The sequence below is a fragment of the Mus caroli genome, unplaced genomic scaffold, assembly GCF_978045245.1.
Source record: "Mus caroli unplaced genomic scaffold, Mus_caroli_1 scaffold_9, whole genome shotgun sequence".
Lineage (NCBI taxonomy): Eukaryota > Metazoa > Chordata > Mammalia > Rodentia > Muridae > Mus > Mus caroli.
Genome location: NW_028227264.1, coordinates 43696822 through 43723594, shown reverse-complemented (window position 1 = coordinate 43723594; position 26773 = coordinate 43696822). Strand labels below are relative to the sequence as shown.

Sequence of the window (26773 nt, the reverse complement as noted above, 5' to 3'; positions counted from 1 at the left end):
ACCCCAACACACCGGAAAAGCTAGACACGGATTTAAAAGCATATCTCCTGATGATGATAGAGGACTTCAAGAAGGACGTTAATAACACACTTAAAGAAATGCAGGAGAACACTGCTAAAAAGGAAGAAGACAATAAAGAGGAAGCACAAAAATCCCTTAAAGAATTGCAGGAGAACACTGCTAAAGAGTTACAAATCCTTAAAGAAAAACATGATAACATAATCAAACAGGTAGAAGTCCTTACAGAAAAACAGGAAAACACATCCAAACAGATGATGGAAATGAACAAAACCATACTAGACCTAAAAAGGGAAGTAGACACAATAAAGAAAACCCAAAATGAGGCAACACTGGAGATAGAAACCCTAGGAAAGAAATCTGGAACCATAGATGCAAGCATCAGCAACAGAATACAAGAGATGGAAGAGAGAATCTCAGGTGCAGAAGATTCCATAGAGAACATCGACACAACAATCAAGGAAAATGTAAAATGCAAAAAGATCCTAACTCAAAACATCCAAGAAATACAGGACATAATGAGAAGACCAAACCTACGGATAATAGGAGTGGATGAGAATGAAGATTTTCAACTCAAAGGACCAGCAAACATCTTCAACAAAATTATAGAAGAAAACTTCCCAAATCTAAAGAAAGAGATGCCCATGAACATACAAGAAGCCTACAGAACTCCAAATAGACTGGATCAGAAAAGAAATACCTCCCGACACATAATAATCAGAGCAACAAATGCTCTAAATAAAGATAGAATACTAAAAGCAGTAAGAGAAAAAGGCCAAGTAACATATAAAGGCAAGCCTATCAGAATTACACCAGATTTTTCACCAGAGACTATGAAAGCCAGAAGATCCTGGACAGATGTTATACAGACACTAAAAGAACACAAATTCCAGCCCAGGCTACTATACCCAGCCAAACTCTCAATTAACATAGATGGAGAAACCAAAGTATTCCACGACAAAACCAAATTCACACATTATCTCTCCACGAATCCAGCCCTTCAAAGGATAATAACAGAAAAAAACCAATACAAGGACAGGAACCACGCCCTAGAAACAACAAGAAGGTAATCCCTCAACAAACCTAAAAGAAGACAGCCACAAGAACAAAATGCCAACTTTAACATCAAAAATAACAGGAAACACCAATTTCTTTTCCTTAATATCTCTTAATATCAATGGACTCAACTCCCCGATAAAAAGACATAGACTAACAAACTGGCTACACAAACAAGACCCAACATTTTGCTGCTTACAGGAAACTCATCTCAGAGAAAAGGATAGACACTACCTCAGAATGAAAGGCTGGAAAACAATTCTCCAAGCAAATGGCATGAAGAAACAAGCTGGAGTAGCCATTCTAATATCTGATAAGATTGACTTCCAACCCAAAGTCATTAAAAAAGACAGGGAGGGACACTTCATACTCATCAAAGGTAAAATCCTCCAAGAGGAACTATCAATCCTGAATATCTATGCTCCAAATACAAAGGCAGCCACATTCATTAAAGAAACTTTAGTAAATCTCAAAGCACACATTGCACCTCATACAATAATAGTGGGAGACTTCAACACACCACTTTCACCAATGGACAGATCATGGAAACAGAAACTAAACAGGGACACAGTGAAACTAAGAGAAATTATGAATCAAATGGATCTGGCAGATATCTACAGAACATTCTATCCTAAAACAAAAGGATATACCTTCTTCTCAGCACCTCATGGTACCTTCTCCAAAATTGACCACATAATTGGTCACAAAACAGGCCTCAACAGATATAAAAATATTGAAATTGTCCCATGCATCCTATCAGATCACCATGGACTAAGGCTGATCTTCAATAACAAAATAAATAATAGAAAGCCAACCTTCACGTGGAAACTGAACAACACTCTTCTCAATGATACCTTGGTCAAGGAAGGAATAAAGAAAGAAATTAAGGACTTTTTAGAGTTCAATGAAAATGAAGCCACAACATACCCAAACTTATGGGACGCAATGAAAGCATTTTTAAGAGGAAAACTCATAGCTCTGAGTGCCTCCAAAAGGAAACTAGAGAGAGCACACATTAGCAGCTTGACAACACACCTAAAAGCACTAGAACAAAAGGAAGCAAATTCACCCAAGAGGAGTAGACGGCAGGAAATAATCAAACTCAGGGGTGAAATCAACCAAGTGGAAACAAGAAAAACTATTCAAAGAATCAACCAATCAAGGAGCTGGTTCTTTGAGAAAATCAACAAGATAGATAAACCCTTAGCCAGACTCACTAGAGGGCACAGGGAAAGCATCCTAATTAACAAAATCAGAAATGAAAAAGGAGACATAACAACAGATCCTGAAGACATCCAAAACACCATCAGATCCTTCTACCAAAGGCTATACTCAACAAAACTGGAGAACCTGGATGAAATGGACAAGTTCCTAGACAGATACCAGGTACCAAAGTTGAATCAAGATCAGGTTAATGATCTAAACAGCCCTATATCCCCCAAAGAAATAGAAGCAGTCATTAATAGTCTCCCAACTAAAAAAAGCCCAGGACCAGATGGGTTTAGTGCAGAGTTCTATCAGACCTTCAAAGAAGATCTAATCCCAGTTCTTCACAAACTATTCCACAAAATAGAAACAGAAGGTACTCTACCCAACTCATTCTATGAAGCCACAATTACTCTGATACCTAAACCACAAAAAGACCCAACAAAGATAGAAAACTTCAGACCAATATCCCTTATGAATATTGATGCAAAAATCCTCAATAAAGTTCTTGCTAACCGAATCCAAGAACACATCAAAACAATCATCCATCCTGACCAAGTAGGTTTCATCCCAGGGATGCAGGGATGGTTCAATATACGGAAATCCATCAACGTAATCCAGTATATAAACAAACTCAAAGATAAAAACCACATGGTCATCTCCTTAGATGCGGAAAAAGCATTTGACAAGATCCAACACCCATTCATGATAAAAGTCTTGGAAAGATCAGGAATTCAAGGCCCATACCTAAACATGATAAAAGCAATCTACAGCAAACCAGTAGCCAACATCAAAGTAAATGGTGAGAAGCTTGAAGCAATCCCTCTAAAATCAGGGACTAGACAAGGCTGTCCACTTTCTCCATACCTATTCAACATTGTACTTGAAGTCCTAGCCAGAGCAATTCGACAACAAAAGGAGATCAAAGGGATACAAATTGGAAAAGAGGAAGTCAAAATATCACTGTTTGCAGATGATATGATAGTATATATAAGTGACCCTAAAAATTCCACCAGAGAACTCCTAAGCCTGATAAACAGCTTCGGTGAAGTAGCTGGATATAAAATTAACTCAAACAAATCAATGGCCTTTCTCTACACAAAGAATAAACAGGCTGAGAAAGAAATTAGGGAAACAACACCCTTCTCAATAGTCACAAATAATATAAAATATCTTGGCGTGACTCTAACTAAGGAAGTGAAAGATCTGTATAATAAAAACTTCAAGTCTCTGAAGAAAGAAATTATAGAAGATCTCAGAAGATGGAAAGATCTCCCATGCTCATGGATTGGCAGGATCAACATTGTAAAAATGGCTATCTTGCCAAAAGCAATCTACAGATTCAATGCAATCCCCATCAAAATTCCAAATCAATTCTTCAACGAATTAGAAAGTGCAATCTGCAAATTCATCTGGAATAACAAAAAACCTAGGATAGCAAAAACTCTTCTCAAGGATAAAAGAACCTCTGGTGGAATCACCATGCCGGACCTAAAGCTCTACTACAGAGCAATTGTGATAAAAACTGCATGGTACTGGTATAGTGACAGACAAATAGACCAATGGAATAGAATTGAAGACCCAGAAATGAACCCACACACCTATGGTCACTTGATCTTCGACAAGGGAGCTAAAAACATCCAGTGGAAGAAAGACAGCATTTTCAACAAATGGTGCTGGCACAACTGGTTGTTAACATGTAGAAGAATGCGAATCGATCCATTCCTATCTCCTTGTACTAAGGTCAAGTCTAAGTGGATCAAGGAACTTCACATAAAACCAGAGACACTGAAACTTATAGAGGAGAAAGTGGGGAAAAGCCTTGAAGATATGGGCACAGGGGAAAAATTCCTGAATAGAACAGTAATGGCTTGTGCTGTAAGATCGAGAATTGACAAGTGGGACCTCATGAAACTACAAAGCTTCTGCAAGGCTAAAGACACCATCAATAAGACAAAAAAACCACCAACAGATTGGGAAAGGATCTTCACCTATCCTAAATCAGATAAGGGACTAATATCCAATATATATAAAGAACTCAAGAAGGTGGACTCCAGAAAGTCAAATAACCCCATTAAAAAATGGGGCTCAGAACTGAACAAAGAATTCTCACCTGAGGAATACCGAATGGCAGAGAAGCACCTGAAAAAATGTTCAACATCCTTAATCATCAGGGAAATGCAAATCAAAACAACCCTGAGATTCCACCTCACACCAGTCAGAATGGCTAAGATCAAAAATTCAGGTGACAGCAGATGCTGGCGAGGATGTGGAGAAAGAGGAACACTCCTCCATTGTTGGTGGGATTGCAAGCTTGTACAACCACTCTGGAAATCAGTCTGGCGGTTCCTCAGAAAATTGGACATAGTACTACCGGAGGATCCAGCAATACCTCTCCTGGGCATATATCCAGAAGATGTCCCAACCGGTAAAAAGGACACATGCTCCACTATGTTCATAGCAGCCCTATTTATAATAGCCAGAAGCTGGAAAGAACCCAGATGTCCCTCAACAGAGGAATGGATACAGAAAATGTGGTACATTTACACAATGGAGTACTACTCAGCTATTAAAAAGAATGAATTTATGAAATTCCTAGCCAAATGGATGGACCTGGAGGGCATCATCTTGAGTGAAGTAACACAATCACAAAAGAACTCACACAATATGTATTCATTGATAAGTGGATATTAGCCCAAAACTTAGGATACCCAAGATATAAGATACAATTTGATAAACGCATGAAACTCAAGAAGAATGAAGACCAAAGTGTGGACACTGTGCACCTTCTTAGAATTGGGAACAAAACACCCAGGGAAGGAGCTACAGAGACAAAGTTCGTAGCTGTGATGAAAGGATGGACCATTTAGAGACTGCTGTATCCAGGGATCCGTCCCATAATCAGCTTCTAAACGCTGACACCATTGCATACACTAGCAAGATCTTGCTGAAAGGACCCTAATATAGCTGTCTCTTGTGAGACGATGCCGGGGCCTAGCAAACACAGGAGTGGATGTTCACAGTCAGCTATTGGATGTATCACAGGGCTCCCAATGGAGAAGCTAGAGAAAGTACCCAAGGAGCTAAAGGGATCTGCAACCCTATTGTTGGAACAACATGATGTACTAACCGGAACCCTGGAGCTCTTGTCTCTAGCTGCATATGTATCGAAAGATGGCCTAGTCGGCCATCAATGGAAAGAGAGGCCCATTGGACTTGCAAACTTTATATGCCCCAATATAGGGGAATGCCAGGGCCAAAAGAATGGGAATGGGTGGGTAGGGAAGTGGGGGGCGCTATGGGGGACTTTTGGGATAGTATTGGAAATGTAATTGAGGAAATTATGTAATAAAAATATTAAAAAAAAAAAAAAAAAAAAAAAAAAAAAAAAAAAAAAAAAGAAATCTCTTGGGCCAGGTCAACACAGTTCAAATCATTCCCAGCAACAAAGTCTTCTATATTCCTACTAGGATGACCCATTAAGCCCCATTTAAAGCATTCCACTGCTTTCCAAATCCAAAGTCCCAAAATCCACATTCTTTCAAATAAAAGCATGGTCAGGCCTATCACAGCAATACCCCACTCCTGGTACCAACTTCTGTCTTAGTTAGGGTTTTACTGCTGTGAACAGACACCATGACCAAGGCAAGTCTTATAAAAAACAACATTTAATTGGGACTGGCTTACAGGTTCAGAGGTTCAGTCCATTATCATCAAGGTGGGAGCATGGCAGTATCCAGGCAGGCATGGCACAGGAGGAGCTGAGAGTTCTATGTCTTCATCCAAAGGCTGCTAGTGGAAGACTGACTTCCAGGCAACTAGGGTGAGGATTTTATACCCACACCCACAGTGACACACCCATTCCAACAAGGTCACACCTATTCCAACAAGGCCACACCTTCAGATGGTGCCACTCCCTGGTCCAGGGATATACAAACCATCACAGCAAGGCAGAGGGAATAGGGGCAGGGCAAGGGCTGCCAGAGCTATGTTTGTCACTCTCAGGCTGGCTAGCGTCCCCAGCGCTCCATTCATGAAATACTGTCTGCTCAAATACTCTTCAAATTTTTATTGTTCCCAAGTTTATTTTTCAGTATTGCCAACACAAAACATCTCTAAACAAATCAGTTTTCAGGTTTTCAACCCAGAGTCATCTTGGAACCCAAGAACTGCTTCAGGGCTCTGCATTCAGAATGAATAGTGTTCAAACTTCCAACAGGAGCAAGAAGGGTAAATGGTGTTTTCACGGGCCTTCCATGTTACCTTTTGCTAAAACTGTCTGTGGTACTGTGGAGGTACAAGCAGATGGGGCCAGGATTTGATGCAAGAGCAGGTATGGTCGTTTCCTCTGTGAGTGGATTGTTGGCAAAGCTGCTGTCCTGTACCAGGCAGCACTCCACAGAGACTCAGGGAAGCATTTAAGAGATATTCCTTTCTCAGGACCGTAGATGTGATGTCTGACTTTGACTGAACTTTTATCTCAGGGGAACCGACTGGCATCATGTGTTATACCCGGTCCCTCAGAAATCTCATGTACCACACTGAAAATATCTGCCACATCTTAAGAGCCTTTACCAACGTCCCTTTGAAAAAGCTCCAGTTTACATCATTTTATTGAGCATGAAGTGTTGCTTCAGAGAGGGGTAAGAACATGAGAACCACATGAAACACTAAATTAATTTTTCTGTATGAAGAGTGTGATGGGCGGAACCCACAGCAGATGGGGTGAGATGAGGGCCGTTTCTTAGGAAGCATCTCACATGAGCTGTGGAAGTATCAGAAGTCAAAGTGGACCACCCCAAATCCAGAGAACTTCGCTATGCTCTTTCATCCTACAAACGAATAGCCAGTTTAATAGCATTCTTCATAATGGCACTTTGCCTTGCAGGGCACTTGGGGCTGGAGCTAGCTAGCTGTTGCTGCAGCTCCAGAAGAAAGACTTTCCCTTGGCCGATGCTCCTAATCACTAAGGAATTCAGATGTGTAATTAGCATTTTGGCATTGACTATTTCTTCAGTTCAGATTGGGGGCAATCTCTTTAATGATCTCTAAGACAGGAAAACAGTCCTGTGGAAAGTGCAAGGACTATGGTCCGGAAGGAATTAGGCGTGAGTGCCTCCATTTGCTGAGAGCCAGACTCTGACCTCTACACATAAAATGGGATTCTTCCAAGGAGCAAGCCAATGGAATTACATGTACTTTTTTTTGGGGGGGGGGTTGGTTTTTTGAGACAGGGTTTCTCTGTATAGCCTTGGCTGTCCTGGAACTCACTCTGTAGACCAGGCTGGCCTCGAACTCAGAAATCTGCCTGCCTCTGCCTCCCAAGTGCTGGGATTAAAGGCGTGTGCCACCACGCCTGGCATTACATGTACTTTTGATGACATTCTCTGTCCTGTCGACCTTTATATAGACAGTATGTTTTAAAGGTACTCAAAGTTAGCATAATAATAAAACTTCAGATTATGCTCAGACCATGATGGCATATATATGAATATACAGTCTGTCATTAACACACGTTAAGTATGGTAGGATTGCAAAAAGTTTCAGTCTTGCCACATCTTTTCATAGCTGTATGATTTTGGCCTATTGCATTAAATCTATTTATTTGAGCTTATATTTTAGTAGAATGAAAAAAATGAAACTCATTATGTAGCTCAGGCTAGCCTCAAGCTTGTGCTTCTCCTTCCTCAGCCTCTCAAGTGCTGGGATTATGAGCATGATCCACCACAAGAAAAGGTTCAGTACAAATGAAGAGGAAGGGAGGGTCAGATGGGGACACTTTCTTTTGAGTACTCTGTCCAACTGGTTCTGCCCTTCTGGCTGTTTGCAATGTAAGTCGGACAGCCTGCACTGCATATGACCTATGACTTTCCCTGAGCTCCTCTGTCCGATACTGCTCCAATGCACAAGTACTGAAAGGAGCTCCTGCCGTTCTTCACGGTAGAGTAATTCTTTGGTGCAAGCTCCTAAGGATGTGGAGTCCTGAGCAAATGGGTCCACTCAGTTCCAGGGAGTAGCTCTGAGGGAATGAGAGGCTTCAAAATTGGGGTGAAGTAAAGGCCGGGAAGATGGATCTGCAGCCTCCGGAACTCTGCTGGCGAGTGCAGCGTGGGTGTTTATGGGCTCATTGTGTGCCGCCATCTCTCCTTCTCCCTCTCTCACTACTCCTCAGAGTACCCGTTGACCACGCAACTAAGGACAGAAAAACCATAAGTCACTTTCCCTAATTCTTTAAAGTCAGGGCACTTGGCAAGTGCCAGCTTTCTGGTCATGTGACATGGGGTGATTGTGAAAGGTGTCTAGCTTGCAAGTGTCCCCAACTTGTTTGAAAATTCTTTGTAATTCTTTCTGGTTTTTTGAAGAATGGTTCTGTCTATCTGCAAATATGCAGGTACACACATCCAGCTTTGTGTGCAAAGCTGTACAGCATTTTTAACACAAGAACATACCCTGTGCTTCTTGTCTCACTGTGCTCCTAGCAATGAGAGAACACAGGGAATTTAGAAGTGGCAGTGATTAGGCTCAGATGAAAATAAGCCCAGTTTGAATAGAAATTCAATTCTAAGTGCACCACAGGAGAGCAATTCACGGGCGCTTCTCTAGTTTCTTGAATACCCACTTGTGCTTTCCATTTGGGCTGATTAGAATATTTTGAGATGATGAAATATAGTTTTCTAGACATTTCCCATAGACACTCAAGTGTCCTTACATGGGGTCACTGTAGGGTCTTCTGTTTTTTCATTTTAGCAGGTAGACAAACCAACTCACAGTCCATCTGTTAGTACAAGGGTTGGTACCAGCCCTTCATGACAGTGGCGATGGGGAGGGTCCTGTATTCATCCTTCTCTCCCTTTCAATACCCTTCATCCCCCTGCGTGCGTGTCCTATCTTCAAGACAGATTTCTTGAAAATGCATCTACCAACTTTTCTCACTTTCTTCCTGTGGTGTGGTCCGAGCCTATCTCACCGTGGCTTTGTTCTCAGTTCCCTTCATCGTTAGCAAGCTGGCTGCCAATTAATTCTTGCTAAGTTACCTGGTGGAATCTAAGGTGCGCCATCAGCACCTAGTATCAATGGAAGGTGGGAATTGGTTGCTTAACTGCAACAAAGTCTTAAAGACACAGAGACCTGAGTTTCTCCCAGAGCCATGGTAAAGCCCACCAAAAGGCTTGTGTCACTTCACAAAGGTCTGACCATACCAGAGGATGGCTACTATTGTGTCTGACTATCTATTTGATTAAGAACTGTGATGGCCATGTATAACCGAAAAGGAAAGCATCCCTTTCTATACTTAGCTCATGCTAGACTTGAATTACACAACAGCTCATTCATGGTGACACAGACCTTGCCGTGCTATCCCATTTGCTGAAGATCAGAAAGCAATGCACACTACAGCTTCTCCCCAGACATTTCCTGACTTTACTTTGGAGGTCTACTCTGCCTGCTGTCCGTCTGTGATGACCACTGTCCTGTTTAAGGATACAGGATCCATCATCACAAACGTGTTCAAGGTCAGCACTCAGGTAGCTCACCCCTACTTGGAGCTTATGCCATTTGCCATATACCATTCTTAGGTGCCATTTTTCTGGTCTTGTTCAGCAAAAACCATTTCTTTCTCAGTCCCACGTCAATGGCTGCTTCCATTTCTCTTCAGATCAGAAAGGCTTGAAAAGCATACCTGGCTTTGCTGTCCCCGTATCATGCCTCCCATCCCCCTTCAGTCTGTTTTCATATGACCAAACTTCCCTGGTGCAGCTCACCATTGCTCAGTCCAGTGGTGTCTTCCAGACCTCTCAGCCACACTAAAGACACTTCACTGTTCCTTTCATAGTTGCTCCGGGCGAAATTTGGGTCTTTGTATCTTTAGTACATTAATACTAGGTGATGATTTAACACCGTGATAAGTTTGCAATTTTTGCTTTCCATAAGGTGCCTCCTTGGTAACTGTGAAGCATAAGCTCAGAACTTGTTTGTAGCAAGAAAGTAGTCTTCAAATTGACATATCATTTCTTACATTTATTCTACTTTTTAGTCATGTCAAAGAATTTCACATGTAAAAGAAAGAATTGCTTCCCACACCAACAATAGGACTTACATTTGTCAGAGATTCAGACAGACAGACAGACAGACAGACAGACACACACACACACACACACACACACACAAGCAGACTCTAGGAATGGATCTGTAGACAGGTCTCTTCACTTGGCTTCTGGAACATCACGCTCCCTTGGTGTCCTTGCTGCTTCACTGGCTGCTCCTTCATATCCTTTGCTGACTCCACCGTATCCCTCTGGTCACTATGACATCCTCACAGAGTAAGTTCCTGGGCCATTTTTGTTCTGATCTACCCTCAGGCACTTGACACCTCCTCTGGCCAATGAGTTTGGACACCATTGACTGCTAAATGTCTCACAGCTGTATCTCTAGCCCGGATCTTTCTTGAGTCCAGACTCACACTCAGTGTTCAGGGGCAACTGTCTCCTGACCTTCCTCATCCACTGTTGTCCCCACCCCGACACCTCCTCCTCAGCAGGCTATCAAGGGATCACAGGCAGAACACATGACTATTCTATTTCAAACTCTGCAGTGGCTGCTGAATCCAAGTCTAAGTCCCCCACCCACTCCAAGGCTGTCCCACTCCACGCTCGCTTTCCCATTGGTCCTGACCTGGCCAGCCATGCTCTGCATAGGAGCCTGCATGTGCTACCCCTAGCCCAGACTGCCCTTGCCCAGTGTCTGCATAGACTACCGCCTCGCCTCCTGCAGGTCTTTAGTAAGCATCACCTTCCTGCTGAGACCTTCCTCGAGCAGCATCCCCCACCCATATCCTTTAATTTCCCTGTCTCCTTGACCCCATCACTTTGTATCCATAAGCTTTTCTAGTTTATCTTCTCTCTTGGCCCCAGGATGTAAGCTCTGTGAAGGATGAATCATGTCTATCACTGGATATATCTATCTATCATCAGGGCCCAGTTTATAACCCAGAGCCACAAACAGGTCATTAGGTCCATTTGTCAAATGGTTCTACAGAGGTTCACTGCATAGGAGTTCCAGAAAACCAGTTTTCCTAATACAGGGACCAGGTCTGCATGTAAGTATCTCTTTCCTATGCTCTTCTTACAGGATTGAGAACTCACTGTGAAGCTGCCTCTGCTCTGTCAAAGCCTTGCCTCTGTAGCTGAATATGCAACTCAAAAGGTCAGATGCATTTGAACTATCTGTTTATGGGTAGCTATTTACTCAGTAATTATTATGCACTTTTGTTTTCTATTAGTTGCTGCTTTTATTAGTAATTGTAAAGTGTAAGCTCAGGATTTGTTTGTAGCAAGAAAGTCATCTTCAAATTGGCATGTTATTGTTTCTTACATTTATTCTTCTGTTTAGTCCCGTCAAAGAACTTCACATATAAAAGAAATTGCTTCCCACAACAACAATGTAACTTACATTCATCAGAGATTGTCCCAGAAAAGCAGATTCTAGAAATGGGTCTGTGGACCATAGCAACCCGCTCTCATGCTGACATTTGTTAGCTGCTTCTCCCGTGCCAACAGTACCAGGCAGCACATTGGGGGAAATATCAGAGAATACAAAATCACATTCTTTCAGTTCTGATGCAGAAAAGGGGCAAACTGCCCATCCGTATTCATCTCCCATTATAACAGTAAGGAATACATGAAAATTTTTAAATTTTATTTGCAATGCAGAAGTTAAAATGAATTAGTAAACAGCTGGCAATGGCATCTTGATTCTGAATTGTCTGGGGGGGGGGGAATGATGAAGTCTTTTTTTGCAGCAGTCACACAACTTCAGGTTTTGATGTCATTTGTTACAATGTTGTCTGGAATTCCGGAACTGTTCTGTTAGGGGTGATCTGGACAAGTCTGGAGTTGACATCTGGTAGTAGTTGGGTAACCGAATATCATAGTGATGTTTCTTCCCTATGTACACCCTGTCGTTCAAGGCATAGAGTTTATCTGCAATGTCACTGCCAATTAAAACTGAAAACAGGCGGGAGATGTACCGATGCTGCGCAAAGAGTAGATACAATTTTTTTCTCCTCCAAGACACATATCGGCAATCGGTGTCTGCTGTGAGAGTTACCTAGAAAACACAAGAGACGTGTGCAAAACAAAACTAGAAAGCAACAGATTAAAACATGATTAGTAAAGGTTTATCTTTATGTGTATGAGTGTTTGGCCTCCATGAATGTACTCATACCACATGTGTCCAGTGCCCACAGAGGCCAGAAGAGGGCATCAGATCCCCTGGAACTGGACTTACAGATGGTTGTGGGCAGCCATGTGGGTGCTGGGAACTGAACCCAGGTCCTCTGCAAGAACAGCCAGTGCACTTAACCACTTAATCTCTCTAGTTCTTTCAATCACATTTTTTCTGCCTCCAATTTTAAATGAATTCCTTTTACGTTAAAAACCATCTTAACCGATACACAAAATGTTAAAAACTTAAGATAGTAAATATTAAAATAAACTACATAATTTATTTCTTCCTCTCTAATCATGATGCTATACACACGTGCTCCTCTTGATTATGTTTTGCAGACCTACCTGATATGAAAATGAGAGAGCAAGGTTGGCTAACACGAGAGGAATACACAACTATGAAGATTGTGGACTTCTAACCCCAAAACCGTTTCTCTAGTACAATACGGAATTTACAGATACCACACTTGCGGATTTACATACATCTGAATGTGCATGCACATGTATGTGTTGGTTTATAGGAAACAGTATAGCATAATAAATATAATGGACAGAAATGGTTGTCTTTTAGTACTACCAGCACACGACAGCATAGAGATGACAAAGTTTAGAATAGCTGACATCCACTGGGACCTTCTACTTTCAAAAACCATTTGTTTTGTAATAAGTGTGATCTTTTTCTCTTGGCGTTTTCTAAACGATCACATCGGCAGTGTTTAAAATCAAGTCTTGGCATATTAATTCCCATATATGCGGTTCAACATGGAAAACCTAGAGAGTGCTTCTCACAACTCCTTCCTGTCTCCTGGATTCCCATTCTTTCTGTGGTTGTACCCGTGACTAACGTCAGTCATCAAGACTCACGGTTAGGAGTCAGGCATGAAGGGAACTGTATCCAAAGTTAAATATAAATTTAAACTGTGTGTGTTGTATGTTTGCTTGCTTTACAACAAATATTCACCTGTTTAGAAGGTTGGGTCCTGAACCATGCGGCATAATTGGTCCTTACCTGAAAAATGCCTTCCTCTGTGGGTCTTAGCGAATCCCACTCAGGAGAATCCAGGAACTGAAAGGGGGAAATATAATGCAGAAATTCGCCATCGACTGTCACTCTGATTCTAGCAAGATATAAGAACATCTGTTATGAGGTGGGAAGAAAGTGTGTGCACATTTGGGGGACACTTGAGTGGGGGGAGTACACTTGCAGCCTTTGGGGGCTTCTTCCCTGATGAGTTTTGAAGAACAAAATATTAAATACATGTAGTACCGTAATCCCTATAAGATTTGAGTATGATATTCATCACCTAGAAGTCTGGAGCAGTCGGTGAAATTCACCAACAGCTCATCAAGTTGTACATGCACGAGACGAGTCCATTCCACGTGGGTACTGAGCCTCAGCACAGGACTGGCACACTCAGTCAAAAAAAAATTTTTTTTTATTACACAGTGGGGAGTTTAAGAGCACAGTGGGGAATCTGCTGCAAGGACCTCTGTGCATTAAAGGTTTAATCTTTTCTTTTTGTTACACAATTAATTAATTTACTTAATTTTATTTCATGTGCATTGGTGTTTTGCCTGCATGCATGTTTGTGTAAAGGTGTTGGATCCCATGAAATTGCAATTTCAGGCAGTTATGAGCTGCCATGCAGGTCCTGGGAATTGAACCCCTGGTCCTCTGGAACTGGAGCCAGTGCTCTTGACTGCAGAGCCATCTCTCCAGGCATTAATAGCTTCAATTATATGAAAAACACATGATTGTTTACCTCCTCAAACTTTTCCAAGTTTAGATTCTATACATATATATTCTCGAAGTCTTTACTCCCACCTCTCACAATGGGGTAAATGCTAGGATTTCCTGAATAAATTTGATAATATAAAATTAAAGACTCCCTGTTATTGAGAAGGATGCCAGAAGAGTCCACCTAAAATACTCACTGTGCCGATGACGGATCTACCAGCTCAAGCTGCCTCAGCCTCCTTGACTTTCTGTGACTAGTCACAAGTGCTGCATCCACAGAACTAAATTCATGCTTTGCTTTTAAAACTTGTGGATTGTATTTGTAAGATGAAAGAGTACGCTGAGATTATTTCCTGATTCAAGTAAACTCTAGCATGTCCTCTAAATACCCACACCTATGTCAGGTCTCAAAGATTTCCCCGAGTCAATGGGTGCTAAATGCTACCCAGGACTATGCTATACCAACATAGAATACAAAGAAACACACAGAACCACTATAGAGGTGAGACACACTGCACGCAGGGTACGAACCTTCCTGAGATGAGAACGGAGAGTCTATCAATGGAGGTTTTCCCCTGCATGGCGTAACAGTGCTCCTTTTCCAAACTAACCACTTCAGAGCTCAGAGCAATTGTTCTGAAGACGGGCAAAGGGATCCCCAGGGGCTTGAAGAGCGAGCTGTACAACACATGGAAATCTCGGGCGAAGGTTATGCTGTGAACTTGATACGCGATGTGAACGAACTGCATGAAGCAGATGACAAACAGCACAAAATTCCAGGAAAATATGTCAGCGGCACAGACGTCCACCCACGCCCAGACCGCAGAACAGAGGAAACCCAGCCCCAGCAAGCTGAAGACATAAAGGAGCCCAAAGAATCCACTGCCACCCATATAACCTACTACAAACAAGATACTGGCGAGGTGGTAAATGGCCCCTTCGGCCTCTTGCTTCCAGGTGGTGCAGAGTGGGTGTTCAGTCACCAGGCTTTTCCATAAGCTTGAATTCTTCTCCATGGCTGCACTATCTGCTTCCCTGTCAGTTCGCTTTAGATGACCCTGAGGCCAGTGACAGAGTCCTTCGCTTTCCCATCACACAGCAGTGCACTCCACAGGCCGGGAGACTCGGGGGCTGGCATGGAGGGGGCTTCAGTGGGTGTGGAGCCCAAAGAGCGACGGGTTCAGTTCCAGTTTCTTTAAGCTCATCTGGGCCCCTGATTCAGATGAAGTCCACAAAGATTTTGCTATTTCCTGTGTGAAAGAAAATAGGGACATAGGATCAAATTAAACAAAAAGAATGGAATGGTACTTTACTTAATGAATCTGCGGCATCAGTTATGCAAATTGTCTTCCCATTGTTAGGAAATTGGGATGTTTTAAGCGCAAGTATTAATTAAATGTTTAATAAAAGCATATTTACTAGAAATTGGCTAGCTATTGATTTTTCGGCGTATGCAGGTTAGTTTTTATAAACTTGACGAGCTGGAGTCACCTGAGAAGGAATCTCAGCTGAGGAAACACCTCCATCAGACTGTCCTGGGCAAGCTAGTGGGGCATATTCTAGGTTAATGATTAATGTGAAAGGGCCCCGCCCACTGTGGGCGGTGCCAGCCCTAGGCAGGTAGTCCTGAGGTATATGAGAGAGCAAACTCAGGAACTCATGGGGAGCAAGTCAGCACAAACATTCCTCCATGGCCTCTGCTCCAGTTCTTGCCTCTAGGTTCCTGCTTTGAGCTCCTTGCTAGACATCCCTCAATGATGGACTCTAGTCTGTAAGGGGCAATAATCCCTTTCCTCCTCAAGTTGGTTTTAGTCAGTGTTTTATCACAACAACAGACAGAAAACTGAAACACGGGATAACTAAATCCTTGGGTCAGCCAGTCTACAGCCGTGGCACAGCTTTAAGCCAGAATCACTTGACACAAGTGACTAAAAACAGAGAGCCATGGACTTTCCCCACAAATATTAAATCAAGGTGATTTCCAGGGATGCGTATTTTGAACAAGCTCTCTTCGTAATTATGATTAATCCATGGACCTTCCAAAAATCCTCCCTTCTCGACAGATACTGTCTGATGCTATGGCAGTTATGCTTTAAACATATTTGAGGCTGAGAATGAATGTGTCCAAGCTATACAGACATCAAAGCAGAGCAGGACTTTGGTGGCACTGCCCACATGCTGGATCCAAGGAAGTGGTCTTCCATGAAAGATGGCTTAAATGTGACACTATAATCACCCCCAATAAATCAGTAAGCATAGGGAACACATGGCCAGGAGGGAGATCTTTATGAATACATAGTAGTCTGTGAAAACATTTAATAAGTTAGATTCAGGGACTTTAAAAAAAAAAAACATGTACACTTGTGATGGTGTGTATATGCTTGGCCCAGGGAGTGGCACTATTGGGAGGTGTAGCCTTGTTGGAGTAGGTGTGTCACTGTGGGCATGGTCTTTAAGACCCTACTCCTAGCTGCCTGGAAGCTAGTCTTCCACTAGCAGCCTTCAGATGAAGATGTAGAACTCTCAGCTCTGCCTGCACCATGCCTGCCTGGATGCTTCCCTGCTCCCACCTTGATGATGACGAACTGAACCTCTGAACCTGCAAGCCAGCCCCTATTTGTCTTGGTCATGGTGTCTGTTCAGAGTAAAACCCTAACTAAGACAGCATGATTTTCTGTATTTGTGGCTCAGGTTAATATTGCATACATAAAAAGGAACACATTAATTCCTGTTCCTTAGACATTTCCCAGCTGGTTAACAATACTATTGACTCTGTTCTCTTCTTCATATATTCTCTACTCTTCCAACCATGTGGTGGATGCTGATATGGGACCTGGGTCTGAAGAAAACTGGGCATGATGACAAGGTCCTGGATCAATGCATCACTTACCACATTTATCCTCAGCACTAATGTCGTCACTGTGATGTTCCCCCTAGCCTGAGTCGTATGGAAACCAACCACCATGCAAGGCCCTGGAATGTAGATGCTGTGTTTACTGCCTCCCAGGACACCCGTTAAAACATCATGTACCACAGCCCGAGTCTCATAAGGAAAACATAAAAGTCCGTATGCAGAAGTGAACATGCCTTGTGAGTGGCAGGGAACTGGCCATCACTGACAGAATAGGCATGAAGGTGATGCTGCTGTTGGCATCCTTCAATCATGAACCTTTTCTCAAATCATGACAACCCCGCAGGAGAATAAGCAAGGAGAAGGAAGAAGAGAAAGAGGAAAGGGGACAGGAGGGAAGGGACAATGGCTTAGATACACAACTTAGAGCTATAATGTTATTTTTACTTGTTTTAAAAGACTTCAAGCATCTTGCAGATCCCTGATTACGGGCCATCTCTGACACACAGGAAACAAACAGAGAAGCATTCTGAGCATGCTCAGTTTCTCCTCTTAAAACACACACACACACATACACACACACACACACACACACACACACAATTCTATACTGCTGGACTGTCACAGCAAAGAACGGTTCTCAGAAATGCAAGGAGGAGCAGGAACTGCAAATACCAGCCTGCAAATGTCACTCCCCTGCGGTTTTACTTTGTAAACCGGGGCATTTTAGCCAATCAATTCTTCAGAGTACTCAACACAGCCTCGAAGACCAATATGAAAAGACCTGCTCGTGGGTCTCTGAACTTTGGCTTGAACTTCCTTAAAAATTTATAATCCTCAGTGAAACGTTAAGACAGTGCTAATAAGAGAAAGGCCACAGAAAATGTTCCCGGCGATTCAGAAAGGAGCTCCTTAAAAATGCCTGGTCTGGAGGGCATGCCGGGGCCTCTACGTTCTAGAATTGTGATCCTGGGGGTCTTAAGAGGAACTGTGCTTCCGGCCCACTCCTGTTGCACTAAGCAGCTACCAGGCTCTGTCTCTCCACCTTGAGCATGGCACTGCTGTAGAATGCTAACTTGCCCTGATTGAATTACTGCATACCCGGCTTGGTGTGTTTTTATCCAGTCACCACAACAGATGCACTTTATTAGACGAGGGGGAACTGACGGGAGCAGGTGATGGGCAGGAAAGGGCCTCTGCCATGCGCCACCATCATTCTGATGACCGAACATGATTCATCCACCAGCTGCCTGCCTCACAGACCCTCAGGCCTCATCATTTCTGTGTGTAAATAACTGCTGAAATACCCAAGCAACACAATGGATTCCATCCTCAAACAGCTACTGATCTTGCCCATTGAGCTACAGATGGAGAAGATGAAAATCTAGCAACCTAACACAGTCATCCAGTTTTTTTTCCAGTTTATTCAGTTTTTCTCTTAAATCTGTAAGACTGTGAATTATAAAGTAATAAGATGATAAAAGGATTCTCAAGGGCAGGCGGCATTACCCTGGTGGCACGCTGATGAAGATTAGCCCAGAGTTGTGCTTATCTGCTTAGCAATACATTTATTATCTCACTGTCTGAGGGAAGCAGAATCTAAATCATCATGCCAAGCATGGGGAAGCTATCATAGCCTGGCAAAGTCCCTGGGGGAGCTGGGCACAGTCTGGTGAAGTTTCTGGCTTCAGATAAAAGGGTAGTTAGTTACACCCTGCAGCATGGAAGCTTAAGCGCCTATATGCCCAGCTTCACTAGGGCCAGGAGGTGAATCTTTGAATGAGGTAGTATGAAAGCAAGGGAACAGGCTTGCCAGGAAACCAATCACAGTCCTAAATGGACTGCTCAGCTCATAGCACTCTACTTCTGGAGACAGCCATTTGTGAAAGCATTTGGTGTATATGTATTATGACTGAGTCTTCCTGTAGGCTCTGAAATTGTAAGGGGCAGCAGGGCCAGAGACAGATGTTATTGTATGCCTGACCCTTTGCATCCAATGAATGCCAGTTGAATATACTAAGATATTCCACCTCTAACACGGGATGTTGAAATACCTGGGTACTCTAAGTTCACAGATGCAGGGAAGAGCCCAACCTCTGAGATACATCAACACAAATACACTGGGAAGTTGGGGAATCCCCCTGCCCCCGCAAAAAATCCATCTGGACCAACTCCAAATTCAAAGTGAATCCTTTGCCTATGACCTTGAGCTTCTTAAGAACATTTAATTACTGCTTTGATTGAAGACAACAAATAGTATGGTAGCCAGTGCTATTGAGTTAGTTTGGGTTGCCAAGCATCCCACAAGCTCAAAATACCAATATTCTACTCATTAATTGGAATCAGATGCCAATCTCAGTATGTGTTCCATATGCTAAGTTCTTATTTTTCTCAGCTGTCTTTTTTTTCCCTACTTATCCTTGCGATGGTACATGCATTCAGTACTTACGTGCTAGGTAGATTTTTATATCTCACCGAACAACCCCACGAGGCAGGTAATTTTACTCAGGAGAATTATGAAATTCAGAGAAGGTAAAAATATTGTTCAAGGACAAACTGTTTAAGTGTGACACATATTCTCTTCTGCATTAATCTGTTTCCATTACACATCACCAGGACTTGGAAATCACAGCTTCTGCTCTGACTTCCATTCTGCGCATGAGCCTAGGAAAGTTTATTCGCCAACAAAGCAAGGGAAACAGCACCTATTCTATCTACTTTAAGTGGTACCAGATACCAGGTAAGGTGGCAATTCTGGAAATCCCAACACTTAGGAGGCTGAGACAGGATAATCTTGAATTAGAGGCCAGCCTAGGCTACATAGTGGGACCTTGTCTGAAAAGCAAATAGCAAACAACCAACCAGTAGAAGGTTCCCCACTCAGGGTCTCTTTTGGCCTCCTCATCCATGGCTTTTGACTAGGTTTGTAGCACTAGGTATGAGTTCTCTCCTGTTAAACAGACCTCAGATCTAATCAGAAAGCAGTTGATCACCACCATAACTGTCATGCCTCTTTTACACCCAGGAGTATTTTGCTCGGAAGGTCAATATTGTACCTTAAAGGGTTCACAACTAGATGAGGCTACTGATGACTGACTCCCAGCAGCCTGCACAGTCCTTTCCAGCAGCATAAAAGCTAGTCAGCAGGGAGGAAGCTTCTAGCTCAATTTTAGCTTAACGTTTCTTTGTCCAGAAGCCAGAGTACAGGGCACCTTCAGCAATAAGGTCTTATTATCTAGGTCTGGTACATTACCAAGAGCAATGGCAATAGCCTGTGTTGTTTTGGGGGCTTCTAGGGTTTTCCTAGTCAACAACTTGGAAAAGTTTGTCACACATAGTGTAATATAGAAAATTAATTAAAGACCACCCAGTACCTTCCCCCTTCAAAAAAGACTTTCCAAACAGAACTAGCAGGCAAAGTACAGAGCCAAATAAGGAAGCTGGCTGACTAAACAAATGTAAAAACATAATTTTAGTGGTCAAAATGATTAAGCTTGCAACTACCAAAACAATATTAGCTGTCTTCAGAGAAATAACCATAACAAGATTAGCAATTCTTCTGCCTCCTGCCCCACACTGAATTGTGACAAAGACCACAAACCACCCTGACCTTGTTTCGAGAATTCCCCTGATGTTAATAGCTGTGATGTTAATAGCTGATCCATAAGTTCAAAATGTACTATTACTTTGCTGACCAAATCATAATAACACCCCATGGGGCAAGCAAAGTGAGTCACTGGGCCAAAGGGTTACTTAGTCACTAAACAAACCAACCAATGCCTAAAAGGGTTACTTACTACACCAATGAGAATCCTGTTGCTCAAATCTGCCCCTTACAGAGGTATAAAAAGTGTGTTCTTTCTTTGTTCTGGGTCTCTTCTCTGGTCTACATGCTGAGAGGGGAATCCCCAACATGTTGGATCAATAAAAATCTTCATGCGTTTTGCAGCGATGGCAGTGGTCTCTGTGGTCATTGTGAGTGAGGGTCTTTTGACGAACTCCAACACTAGCTCTACAATATTCCTTTAAAAGCCTACAGTTTCAGGAACAGCATTCCACCCATTCAGGATAGTATGTTCAAACTGTGCAGCGTGTGTGAATATGTGTGTCTACACACGTGTACCTCACTGCACATGTGTGGAAGTCAGAGGACAAATCCAGGTCTTGGTCCTCACCTCCTTCTCCCCATCTCCACCTTTCCACCATTAGTATTCTTGTCATCTACCTTCACATTGCTCATGTTCTGCCATCTCCCAAGCCAACCTCCACCCTCTTCTGACTTCGGCAGACACTCATCTAAAAGAAAAGCTACCGCTGGGTCAGTGCTGCTCTCAGCTTTGGTCAGAGAAGCCTGTTGTCACAGTGGGCCATGATTAGTGGACACTTACAACTGGTCAGAGTACTGAGAATCAGTGACTATTGAGTACCCTGTCCTAAGAGGGACGTCTATACCATACCCTGCAAGGCTCATGGAACACATGAAAGAGGGCAGTTGAAAATGGAAGAGCTGGAGAATGTGGGTTGGGGATGAGGTGCAGAGAAACACCATTTTCTGGACAGGACATGATCTTTGCACTGCATGTGTGCAAAACACTGCAGCTGTGATTGGCTGTGCCAAGACTGGGCCTGTAACATCCCAAGATGGGATGAGGGGGACTCTTGAGTCCTCACTCCTAGCTGAGAAGCTATTGGCAGCTGATCATTTTCATTATTCATGTGACCGCTATATGTTGCCTATGTTCTGGTAAATAACCCTCCACCCATATACAACCAACCCTAACTAAACACACACACACATGCACACGCATACACACACACTCACACACACATGCAGGCATACACAGACACATACACACGCAGACACACAGAAACACACATACACACACACATACGCACACACACAAACACATGTTGGGGGTTGGTCTTGTGCACTGTATATTCAGTTGCTGATTTCTGTGCCCAGAGATCTAGTATAGTCCAGACACTAGCATCGTCATGATGGCTGAACCATCTCCTGTATCAGTGTTGTGTGAAGAATGTTCCCCAATTATCTCTGATTAGTTAGTATGGAGATGATCAGCCTATGGCTGGGAGAAGGAGATAGGAAAGCTGGACTTCTGATCCTAGCCAGAGGTCCCCTGGAGAAAGACAGGAGAGAAGGACCGCAAGGAAGAAGAAAGAGGTGGCCATGAGGCAGAAGACCATGTGGAGAGGCTTCAGGAGGAGCTGTGATGAGCAGGTAACCAAGGGATTCGCCATGAGGGTTAAAATAGATAAATGTGTGCCCAATCATAGTGCTTCAAGCTTGTTAATAAATATAAATAAGCTCACCATTTATTTGGGAGCTAGAATAGGAACAATTAAGGATTTTACCCTTAAATTAATGCCTACACAGACACATATATAGAAACACACATAGAAATACACACACAAGTTAGGGAAGCAGAAACCGGCCCGAGTAGGGCCACAGGCCTCATCCGGCCGGATCAGCTCCAGGGTAGCGGGAGCGCAGGGTTGCCTGACACCCACCAGCTACCCACGACCCCCGCCGCAGGATTTTGGGACTGCTGGTGAGTGGAACACAGCTTCTGCTCCAGTCCAATCACGCGGGACCTGAGACTGCTCTGGTTGGGGAGAGAGAAATGCGGCCTACATAGGGCCACAACCCTCTTCCGGTCAGAAAAGCACTGGGGCAGCTGGGGCGCAGGGTCTGCTGACACTCCCCAGCTACCCACAACACCCGCCACAGGATCTTAAGACTTCTGGTGAGTGGAGCACAGCTTCTGCTCCAATCCAATTGCGCGGGACCTGAGACTGCATTAGTTAGGGAAGCAGAAACCGGCCTGAGTAGGACCACAGGCCTCATCCGGCCGGATCAGCGCCGGGGTAGCGGGAGCGCAGGGTTGCCTGACACCCGCCAGCTACCCACGACCCCCGCCGCAGGATTTTGGGACTGCTGGTGAGTGGAACACAGCTTCTGCTCCAATCCAATTGCGCGGGACCTGAGACTGCATTAGTTAGGGAAGCAGAAACCGGCCTGAGTAGGGCCACAGGCCTCATCCGGCCGGATCAGCGCCTGGGTAGCAGGAGCACAGGGTTGCCTGACACCCGCCAGCTACCCACGACACCCGCCGCAGGATTTTGGGACTGCTGGTGAGTGGAACACAGCCTCTGTTCCAGTCCAATCACGCGGGACCTGAGACTGCTCTGGTTGGGGAGAGAGAAATCCGGCCTACATAGGGCCACAACCCTCTTCCGGTCAGAAAAGCACCGGGGCAGCTGGGGCGCAGGGTCGGCTGACACTCACCAGCTACCCACAACACCCACCACAGGATCTTAAGACTTCTGGAGAGTGGAACACAGCTTCTGCTCCAATCCAATTGCACGCGGGACCAGAGACTGCATTAGTTAGGGAAACAGAAAAACGGCCTGTGTAGGACCACAGGCCTCTTCCGGCTGGACCAGCACCGGGGTACCGTCAGCTACCCACGACCCCCGCCGCAGGATTTAGAGACTGCTGGTGAGTGGAACACAGCTTCTGCTCCAATCTTTAAACAGTGACAACAACAACAACTAACCCCAGAGATTACCAGATGGCGAAAGGTAAACGTAATAATCTTACTAACAGAAACCAAGACCACTCACCATCATCAGAACCCAGCACCCCCACTTCGCCCAGTCCAGGGCACCCCAACACACCGGAAAAGCTAGACACGGATTTAAAAGCATATCTCCTGATGATGATAGAGAACTTCAAGAAGGACTTTAATAACACACTTAAAGAAATGCAGGAGAACACTGCTAAACAGGCAGAAGACAATAAAGAGAAAGCACAAAAATCCCTTAAAGAATTGCAGGAGAACACTGCTAAAGAGTTACAAATCCTTAAAGAAAAACACGATAACATAATCAAACAGGTAGAAGTCCTTACAGAAAAACAGGAAAACACATCCAAACAGATGATGGAAATGAACAAAACCATACTAGACCTAAAAAGGGAAGTAGACACAATAAAGAAAACCCAAAATGAGGCAACACTGGAGATAGAAACCCTAGGAAAGAAATCTGAAACCATAGATACGAGCATCAGCAACAGAATACAAGAGATGGAAGAGAGAATCTCAGGTGCAGAAGATTCCATAGAGAACATCGGCACAACAATCAAGGAAAATGTAAAATGCAAAAAGATCCTAACTCAAAACATCCAAGAAATACAGGATGCAATGAGAAGACCAAACCTACGGATAATAGGAGTGGATGAGAATGAAGATTTTCAACTCAAAGGACCAGCAAACATCTTCAACAAAATTATAGAAGAAAACTTCCCAAATCTAAAGAAAGAGATGCCCATGAACATACAAGAAGCCTACAGAACTCCAAATAGACTGGACCAGAAAAGAAATACCTCCCGACACATAATAATCAGAGCAACAAATGCTCTAAATAAAGATAGAATACTAAAAGCAGTAAGAGAAAAAGGCCAAGTAACATATAAAGGCAAGCCTATCAGAATTACACCAGATTTTTCACCAGAGACTATGAAAGCCAGAAGATCCTGGACGGATGTTATACAGACACTAAAAGAACACAAATTCCAGCCCAGGCTACTATACCCAGCCAAACTCTCAATTAACATAGATGGAGAAACCAAAATATTCCACGACAAAAACAAATTCACACATTATCTCTCCACGAATCCAGCCCTTCAAAGGATAATAACAGAAAAAAACCAATACAAGGACAGGAACCACGCCCTAGAAACAACAAGAAGGTAATCCCTCAACAAACCTAAAAGAAGACAGCCACAAGAACAAAATGCCAACTTTAACAACAAAAATAACAGGAAACAACAATTACTTTTCCTTAATATCTCTTAATATCAATGGACTCAACTCCCCAATAAAAAGACATAGACTAACAAACTGGCTACACAAACAAGACCCAACATTTTGCTGCTTACAGGAAACTCATCTCAGAGAAAAGGAGAGACACTACCTCAGAATGAAAGGCTGGAAAACAATTTTCCAAGCAAATGGCATGAAGAAACAAGCTGGAGTAGCCATTCTAATATCTGATAAGATTGACTTCCAACCCAAAGTCATTAAAAAAGACAGGGAGGGACACTTCATACTCATCAAAGGTAAAATCCTCCAAGAGGAACTATCAATCCTGAATATCTATGCTCCAAATACAAAGGCAGCCACATTCATTAAAGAAACTTTAGTAAAGCTCAAAGCACACATTGCACCTCATACAATAATAGTGGGAGACTTCAACACACCACTTTCACCAATGGACAGATCATGGAAACAGAAACTAAACAGGGACACAGTGAAACTAAGAGAAATTATGAATCAAATGGATCTGGCAGATATCTACAGAACATTCTATCCTAAAACAAAAGGATATACCTTCTTCTCAGCACCTCATGGTACCTTCTCCAAAATTGACCACATAATTGGTCACAAAGCAGGCCTCAACAGATATAAAAATATTGAAATTGTCCCATGCATCCTATCAGATCACCATGGCCTAAGGCTGATCTTCAATAACAAAATAAATAATAGAAAGCCAACCTTCACGTGGAAACTGAACAACACTCTTCTCAATGATACCTTGGTCAAGGAAGGAATAAAGAAAGAAATTAAGGACTTTTTAGAGTTCAATGAAAATGAAGCCACAACATACCCAAACTTATGGGACGCAATGAAAGCATTTCTAAGAGGAAAACTCATAGCTCTGAGTGCCTCCAAAAGGAAACTAGAGAGAGCACACATTAGCAGCTTGACAACACACCTAAAAGCACTAGAACAAAAGGAAGCAAATTCACCCAAGAGGAGTAGACGGCAGGAAATAATCAAACTCAGGGGTGAAATCAACCAAGTGGAAACAAGAAAAACTATTCAAAGAATCAACCAATCAAGGAGCTGGTTCTTTGAGAAAATCAACAAGATAGATAAACCCTTAGCCAGACTCACTAGAGGGCACAGGGAAAGCATCCTAATTAACAAAATCAGAAATGAAAAAGGAGACATAACAACAGATCCTGAAGACATCCAAAACACCATCAGATCCTTCTACCAAAGGCTATACTCAACAAAACTAGAGAACCTGGATGAAATGGAGAAGTTCCTAGACAGATACCAGGTACCAAAGTTGAATCAAGATCAGGTTAATGATCTAAACAGCCCTATATCCCCCAAAGAAATAGAAGCAGTCATTAATAGTCTCCCAACTAAAAAAAGCCCAGGACCAGATGGGTTTAGTGCAGAGTTCTATCAGACCTTCAAAGAAGATCTAATCCCAGTTCTTCACAAACTATTCCACAAAATAGAAACAGAAGGTACTCTACCCAACTCATTCTATGAAGCCACAATTACTCTGATACCTAAACCACAAAAAGACCCAACAAAGATAGAAAACTTCAGACCAATATCCCTTATGAATATTGATGCAAAAATCCTCAATAAAGTTCTTGCTAACCGAATCCAAGAACACATTAAAACAATCATCCATCCTGACCAAGTAGGTTTCATCCCAGGGATGCAGGGATGGTTCAATATACGGAAATCCATCAACGTAATCCAGTATATAAACAAACTCAAAGACAAAAACCACATGGTCATCTCCTTAGATGCGGAAAAAGCATTTGACAAGATCCAACACCCATTCATGATAAAA

At 43.0% G+C, this 26773-nt stretch overlaps 1 protein-coding gene across 2 annotated transcripts in view; it reads right to left on the bottom strand.

Moving 5' to 3' along the window:
- Positions 1-11366: 11366 nt before the first annotated feature.
- Positions 11367-26773, bottom strand: part of Popdc3 (popeye domain cAMP effector 3) — a 36441-nt gene continuing 21034 nt past the window's right edge. The window contains exons 2-5 of one of the 2 annotated variants that reach the window (XM_029482299.2): positions 15144-15491; positions 14773-14984; positions 13513-13621; positions 11367-12384 (exon numbers count right to left, since the gene is read on the bottom strand). In XM_029482299.2, the coding sequence (XP_029338159.1) occupies positions 12103-12384; positions 13513-13621; positions 14773-14984; positions 15144-15257 (717 nt within the window). In that variant the 5' untranslated portion in view covers positions 15258-15491 and the 3' untranslated portion in view covers positions 11367-12102. Of the gene's footprint in view, positions 12385-13512; positions 13622-14772; positions 15492-26773 lie in introns of both variants that reach the window. The other variant, XM_021175052.3, reaches the window with a different exon arrangement.